Source organism: Apium graveolens, chromosome 5 (assembly GCF_009905375.1).
Source record: "Apium graveolens cultivar Ventura chromosome 5, ASM990537v1, whole genome shotgun sequence".
In the NCBI taxonomy this organism is placed as follows: Eukaryota; Viridiplantae; Streptophyta; class Magnoliopsida; order Apiales; family Apiaceae; genus Apium; species Apium graveolens.
The window spans coordinates 303,777,041-303,784,817 of NC_133651.1; the positions used below are offsets into that span (position 1 = coordinate 303,777,041).

Here is a 7,777-nt window from a genome sequence, read left to right on the forward strand (position 1 = left end):
TTATTATTTTACATAGAATAATTATTTTTGTTATAGCATGTAACATTTTAATTGATGGTTCTTATTTTTGTATTCTTTTGTTTACATTTCAATTCATTTTGTTAGAGTAGTATATCTCCAATTTACTCCACTTGACCATAAATTAAATTTATTTTATTATCATTTAATTTACTTTTTGTTCAATTATTATATAGACTTACTTTTGGCTGGTGCAAAGACACTACACTAAATTCAAATTTTGGATTGTACCTGTTTTTATTATCCTAATCTTTAAAATTATATAACTCATAGAGCATCTCTAACCTAGTATCTCCAACCTAGTGTTAGTTAAAAAAATAGCATTCAGCCACAATCACAGGTTAGCAAAAAAAAATTAGATATCCTCTATTTATTGAGTTGCCTTAGCTATTGCCTTAGCTAAATTATCAGCATATAATTGATGTTTAAACTTAAATCAACATATTAATACATACATATTTATATAATATTTAATACACAAATATCAAAAATTATTATTTTATGTATAATATTTTTAATTTATATAATATTAAGTGTGAAAATATTGTTCTTTTTATTAAAAAATTTATTAATTATTTTTAACATACAATATATATATATAAATATATAATACTATATATATTAGTATTGTTTTATTAATTATATTTTTGCTATATTTATATGTTATTATATTTTCAGTTGTAATAATAATTAAATTTCAATTATATATTTTTCATGTATTTAATTAAGTATTAACTAAATTTGTTTTATTATTTAAAGTTTATATATACATATAAATCTGAAAATAGGAATAAAATAATATTTTAAATATATCTAATGATTATAATTATTCAGTAAAAGTTTAGATAATCTTAATTTGACTAATCATTTTAGTATCATGGTTTGAAGGTTTGAAGATGCTCTTATATGTTTAAACAAAAGTAAATAAATGCCAAAAATATCCAATTTAAAACACTATTAGATTGTGTTAACAATGTAATAATAAATTAGTCATAAATTTATACCTTAATTTGATAAAATTAAATAGGGACCTTTTCAATTGTTTGTGTTACATTTATTTTGCTATTTCCTACATTTTTATGCTGCAATTTTACAATTTGTTAATATGATTTATGCATAAATTAATATCACTGTTTAACTAAATTATAAATCTTATTTGACCTCTAAATGGAAAAGACTAAAAAGAATAATTATTATTTTATTTTAAAAAACTAATTCTAATCGGTTGGTCTTTCACATATTCCTACGAATAAATATAATAAATGAATTCTCTCACAAAAATTATATATATTTACATAAAAGTGAATAAAACTTCTCCCCTCAATATTTATATTGTAGTTACAAGCATTTGGTGGTGACACTTCATATATAATATCCTTATTAAATTTAACATGTATCCTTTAGATTTTATTTTTATTAAAAGTACAAACAAATAATTACTTTTTTTATTAGGAAGTATAATTACTTTATTTTAAAGTTATCCTCAATTAAATCATTGAATGTTATATAATATACATTTTATATGAATACATGTATGTTGATTACATTTTTACTATTTAAAATGATTACTTTTTAATGTATGTTGATTACATTTTTACTATTTAAAATGATTACTTTTTAATTTATGTTGACTGACTTTTGTTTTGTCAATTTGTTTCCTAAAAACATGAATCAAAGTTCATTGTTTTTATATTTTATATATTCTAGACTTTATTAAATTTTGTTATGTTTTTTCTAATTCTTTTTATTATACAGTAACACGTGTAAATTATATGATGTGTGTATGAACTGTCACATATGAAATATTGTACATCTACATTTGACATTATACTTGATGTTGTATACATATAGACGTAACGTACATATCCCTTATCTCTAAAATAATATTTTAACAATACCACCACCTATCAAATAGTATACACGTATGTATAATTGACACGCTGACGTATTACATATTCTTTGTCTCTGAAATAGTATTTCAACAATACAATTTGACAAGAATAAAAATATACTTTATCTATATACGTTATATATCAAAAACAGTAATTAAATTAAAATACAATAAATTAGGAAAATAAAATTCAGAGAAAAATTTAAATATAACATTGCTAGCTAGAACATAGAGGCCAGAGTAATGAGAGCAAAAGACATGAGAAGCCATGCTGAGTAAAACACCCCTTCGATATACTTGCATATATAAGCACACCCACATATAGCCCGGTGGATTTGTTGAAAAAAAACACAGGTATGTACTAGATAATTATTAGTTACTGTTTTTCGAAATAATCTTGATTTTATAAATAACAATGATTTTATTTCATGGTACAATTGTTTTTTATCTTTGTTTAGTTTATTATGTATGTTCTTGATTTTTGGATTGACATGCAAGAGATTGTTTTTGTTGGTACGGGTGTAGAAAAACCACACAGACAGCATTGAAAGATTCAAGAATTCTACACGGAATTTTATGAAGATGGCAATGAGAAACAAGGAGATTGGTTTCGAAAGTTCTCGAGCTAACAAGGGAGTTTTGGCTAAACTATTGACATGTGCAATCTGCAACAACATAATCAGTGACCCTGTTAACATCACTGAGTGCCTTCATATATGTGAGTGTTATTTGTTTTATTTGCGTTTATGGAGTGTTTGTGTTTAGTATATGTTAGGTTTTGAATTGTATGCCTGTTACTCAACATGTTTCCAAACCGTGTTTCTGAGTGGGATATATTGGTTATGTTCTGTTTGAGTCTTGAATTGCTTTGTTAACTTTCTATTCAACATGTTTTTCTTGGATTGGAGGGTAATTACTAGTGAATTATTTATGGTTCTTGGATTTTCACGGAGTTTAAATGCTAGTTGATGAAAGCTAACCTGCTGAGTGATGAGGTTGTTATTATTATATAACTTGGGTAAATGGGGACAATTTTGAACTTAATGGAATGAACTACAGTAGAATAGGATTTTAAATACTAGTTTTGATGAAAGCTAACATGGAAATTACAAGATAGTGAATTTTTTGTTTCTTGGTCCTTTTCTGTTGTTCTTGATTGATGCTTATTGTTCTTAACTGTTGTTTTTCACTATGTCTGGTGGACAGTTTGCAACAGATGCATAAGCAAGAAGATTCAAGAAGATGATCTGAACAGCTGCCCTGTATGCAAAGTTTATCTTGGTTGTATGCCAATAGATAAAATAAGGTAAGCGGAAATTTTATCATATTAACCAAAGCTGAAAACTAAGTACAATTTTTCTTTCAATTTAAATGTAACAGATTGAATGTAGATAAGTAGTGCATGTAATTACATGAAGCAGTTTAGGGGGTACTGTATGAAATTTTGTATTCTACGGCTACACACACATGTAATATAGAACATCATTCTATGGATTCATATTATTTTTCATATAGCATGCATAAAAATAAAAAGAGTACTAGAAATGAATTGAGGGAATTTGCCTAAAATAGTGTGACTATGAGGCAGTCAGAGGTCTGATTAAAGTTGTCAATATTTCTTATACATCAAACTATATGTTCAGGCCAGACCACAACTGGAGTGTGATACGAGCAGCGATTTTCCCCTCTCTAGGACAAGAAGAGAAAGAAGATGATGAACTATACAAGGAAAGTGGGATATTAAATGGAGAAGCTAAGCAACCTATCACAATGCCTGCTAAAAGAAAGCAGAGATCTCTCTCTTCTTTGGAGAACAAAGTAAACGCATCTGGTTTAAATTGTACGGGTAGTCAAAGAAAATCCATTGCAAGAAAAGCGTTTTCATCAGAAGGATCAGCTACCTTCATTCAGAACGGACATAAATCAGTGGAAGCACGCTCAGAGGGCAAAAGATTTTCCAAGAATTTAGATAACTGTGCTCCGGATGATAAGCAGGCTGGTCTCCATGTATGTGTATTTGATAATCTCTCTCTCTCTCTCTCCCCCACTTGTGGACTGCGTAATTCTCTTGATTGTAAAAGGATATGCTTAGGTAGAAATTATTACAAAGTTTTTTAGGACTATGAGCTAGTCTATAAATGATCATGTTTTTAACAAATCAGTGGCCATATTGAAATTTGTCCATAGGCCTTAAGTTGATGAACTAATTATGTATATATTTCGATTGTGCATAATTCTTCGGCTGTGAAGTCCTCCAAGAAACATATTACTACAGTAGGCAGAGAGAAAACTCAAAGAATTGACAAAAAAATTGAGCTGGTGAATAATTTGTTGAAACCTCTAGAAGATATAGCAGAAGCAGAAAAAAAGAAAAACAATAAAACTGTTCCAGAGGAGGACATGTCCAGTAGCAAGCTTGTAAACATTTCCAAAACCGAAGCCAGCTCAGAAAAGAAGTTGATAAGCTACAACGCTGATGTCGAAACTCAATCTACTCCACTATCACTTCCGACGCTCACGCCTGTAAGAAAGAATCGTGGTCGGCCCAAAAAGACAGTCGAGCCTCAGGGATTGATTCATGCACAAACCATTGTTGATACTACAAGCAGTCACCATGCTAAGAGAGTAGTTCCGATTTGGATTTCCTTGGTTTCTTCTGTTAATCAGTGAGCTCATACTCTTACTATAATAATGTTCTTCCACAGTAAGCTAAATTTTGTTAGTTCATTAATATATTTCTGTTTTAAAAATATTTGTGTTTGTGCTTATTGTGTATGTTCTTAGGGATGGAGTTGAATCGCTACCACAGATTCCTCGTTGCTACTTGATGATAAAGTGAGTTATTAATTGCTATCACTCAGATCCCGTTATTAAATCACAATATAAATGGCTTGACAGTATATTATATCTCCACCATGCGGCTCCTCATTCCTAATACTGTAATACACATATTTAGTACTTCCATTTCAAAGCAAGAATGATTTCTTTACAGTGTGGTAGATAAATAATATTTTACTTTATTATGGTAATTAGTTGCATAATGTATCAACATTATGGTAGTTACTAATTAGTAGATGTCAATTACCTGGCTAATTCTTAGGCACTATGCCGCCTCATTCAGAAGTTTTCTGTCCTGTCAAGTGAAAAATATCAGTCACTAATGTATTGGCAACAATTCTTTGAGGCTTCGGTTTCTTTTGAGCATTGCAATTGTCTAATTGGCATGAAAATGCATGCACACCTGTATGCTGATGAGTTTAGATATGATAGCCTACTCTCTACTTACTATCTTGTGCTTTCTGTTCAATTAGCATCTTGCAAAATCACTAATTCTTGTTTTAACTTTAACGTTATTTTGGTGTCCTAGGAATGATACTCTAACAATTTCATTTATCAAGAAGTACCTTGTGCAGAAACTGGAACTTGAGAGGGAAGACGAGGTAAGTTAAATCATCTTATATTGTACCATGGTTGTACATATTCCCAACATTGTGTAATTAGATCATTGTATGTAGATGTTATATATATGTGTGTGAAGGGATATATGGTTAATGCTGGCACTAAATGTAAATTAGTATTTCTGATTGTTTTCAAAATGTGCCATAAATAGGTGGAGATCAGTTTGTGGGGTATACAGCTTCCTCAAGATTTGGAGCTGCATCAATTAGTTGATATGTGGTCACAGAAAATATCAGATTCAGAAAAGTTGCAAGCAGCGGTGGGAGACTCGGCTGAGGATTTTGTTATGGTTCTTACTTATGGTCGAAAAGATCCGGATCAGTAAGCAAAGCCTAGAGGCCTCTTTAATCAGAGTGAATTTTTGAACTATATGTAGTCTTATACTGGGTTGGTATAATACAAAAGAGAACTTTTAGCCAACTTCCCTTACAGTTCTGGCATGTGTTAGTAGCACATGTCTTAAAAATTACCTTTGACTGATGCACATTTTTTTTTAATTTTGTTTTTCTGTGACAACAAGTTAAATTCGTGCCAGATTGTGCATGTGTGGTAACAGACCTTAAATTTGTCCGTACCTTTGTGAAAGCGTGCATGTCTTAGAGGTAGTGAACATCCTCAGCGAGAGCCAACTAGCCCATTAATTTATCCTTTGCTATTCATTTCATGCCTTTGTAACAGCGCTTGCGACTAAGAGGCATTGAGCCTCCACCTCAGCCAGAGCCAACTCATTACCTTTCCTCTTTTGTCTTTGTTCTATGTCCTAGGTGCCCAAAAAAAGATCAGTAAGTAGTTCTGAAACATATTCGGTCACTGAATCATATACTGAAACTTCTATGGTTAGCGTAGAAAAAATCACACTCTGCACTATATAGTTAGCTACATTTAGCTAGATATAATTTTATTACCTGAAACTATGACTGTAACTTGAATGGTTTCTTCTATTAGAGTTTGTTAGTTTCCAGTTTCCACGGAAATCCTTAACTTCAATAGCAATAGTTTCTGTGTTCAAGTGTTCATATCAAATTTATTAATCAAACTTCATAAATGAAGATGGTGTATGCTACCGGAATACAGTGTGATAAGTCTCTGATATTATTTAATATTTAAGCCTTAATTTTTAAAGAAATCTTTTCTTTATTTAATTATCCAACCCCCTTAAATGATGATGTTATCTTATATTTATAGAAAGTCTCAAATGAGCTTTTTTTTACAAATGGGCCTTCTTGGGTTTTACATTAGAGTTCAATAACTACTAAGACTTAATGGACCCCTTTCTCTCGGTCCAAACTCCAACATTTGTCTCCCTCTTTTTTCTGAGCGGATATCTTTAGATTTGCTTTGCGATATTTTTCTTTTGTTCCCCGTGAATAGGACACCAAGAGAAATAATAAAATGTTATTTATGTTATTAGTTAGTGCGGGAATAATAAAATAAAATAGAATTAAAAAAAAATAAAGACCACAGTGAGATATTGTAATAAGAGGGGTTCGTTTGTTTTCTTATTTGTCTTTATTATTATATATATTTTTATATTTTTTCAAACGTATATAATCATTTTTTTGCTAGCCATTTTGACGATTGATAATTGGACTGTTCGGCTTCACCCTATCTCAACAAAAAGGAATGATGCGCTCTCTTCTTTCTCCACCGTCTGCCACCAACTCTGTAAGTTCTTTCTCCTCCACCTCGTTACCACCGTTTTCTTTATTTCTTTGTTAGGTTTATTTATTATCAGAAACTTAGGTTTGTTGTTATTCCCGTTGTAATGGCTGATGGTAGTTCTTCATCTTCTCGCACCCTTGCCAACCGGAATCCTGAGAAAAGACCCCTCGATGAAGGTGATCAAGAATCTATTTTAAATCTGAATAATTTGGAGATCCCCGACTTGGCCAAATGTGGTTCCTTTGATTTTTTTAGAGGAAGATGAATTCTTGAAAGGTATTCCTGATGGCCCGCTTCCCTCGCCTTCTCTGAGTCCTCGTACCCTAGAGTTTAGGAGTAGGGTTGTAGAGGAAAACCTTCGACTAGGTAGGGATGAGTTTGCAGATAAGTCAAGCCTTAACTATCTTAGTTATTACATTACTAAAAATCCGCCAGTGGATAAGTTGAAGGTATATATTGACTTGGAGAATGAGTATCGATATCGTGCCCCGACTACAGATGAGCGCGTGTGGATGATGCCGAAATTTGGGATGCACGGTATTCCGTTGATTTTATTCCATTTTGGGGTTTCGGTTACCGATGTATCCTCTTTTCCTTGCAATGTATGAGGCTATTGGATGTGGGATAAGTCAGTTAACGCCTAACTCCATTGCCCAACTTAGTGGATTTGTGGCCTTGTGTTGTGACAGGAACATGATCCCCTCGATGAAGCCGTTTTTCTCAATATATGGGGTTCGCTACCATGAG

At 31.4% G+C, this 7,777-nt stretch overlaps 1 protein-coding gene across 1 annotated transcript; it reads left to right on the forward strand.

The window, feature by feature from the left end:
- The first annotated feature begins 2,139 nt into the window (after positions 1–2,139).
- On the forward strand, positions 2,140–6,348 carry LOC141662009 (E3 ubiquitin protein ligase DRIP2-like). The gene is made up of 8 exons (XM_074469057.1): positions 2,140–2,263; positions 2,435–2,627; positions 3,116–3,215; positions 3,553–3,916; positions 4,160–4,575; positions 4,694–4,744; positions 5,277–5,349; positions 5,520–6,348. Exons 2-8 carry the CDS (start codon positions 2,486–2,488, stop codon positions 5,691–5,693), a joined length of 1,320 nt encoding a protein of 439 aa, XP_074325158.1. The 5' UTR covers positions 2,140–2,263; positions 2,435–2,485; the 3' UTR covers positions 5,694–6,348.
- The last annotated feature ends 1,429 nt before the right edge of the window (positions 6,349–7,777 follow it).

What these genes read in the sequence shown, in the direction of transcription:
- LOC141662009 (XM_074469057.1), top strand. Translation starts at nt 2,486, where the DNA reads ATGAAGATGGCAATGAGAAACAAGGAGATTGGTTTCGAAAGTTCTCGA. An exon ending in CACTGAGTGCCTTCATATAT is followed by an intron (nt 2,628 to 3,115) that starts GTGAGTGTTATT and finishes TCTGGTGGACAG; the next exon opens with TTTGCAACAGATGCATAAGC. An exon ending in CGTTGCTACTTGATGATAAA is followed by an intron (nt 4,745 to 5,276) that starts GTGAGTTATTAA and finishes TTGGTGTCCTAG; the next exon opens with GAATGATACTCTAACAATTT.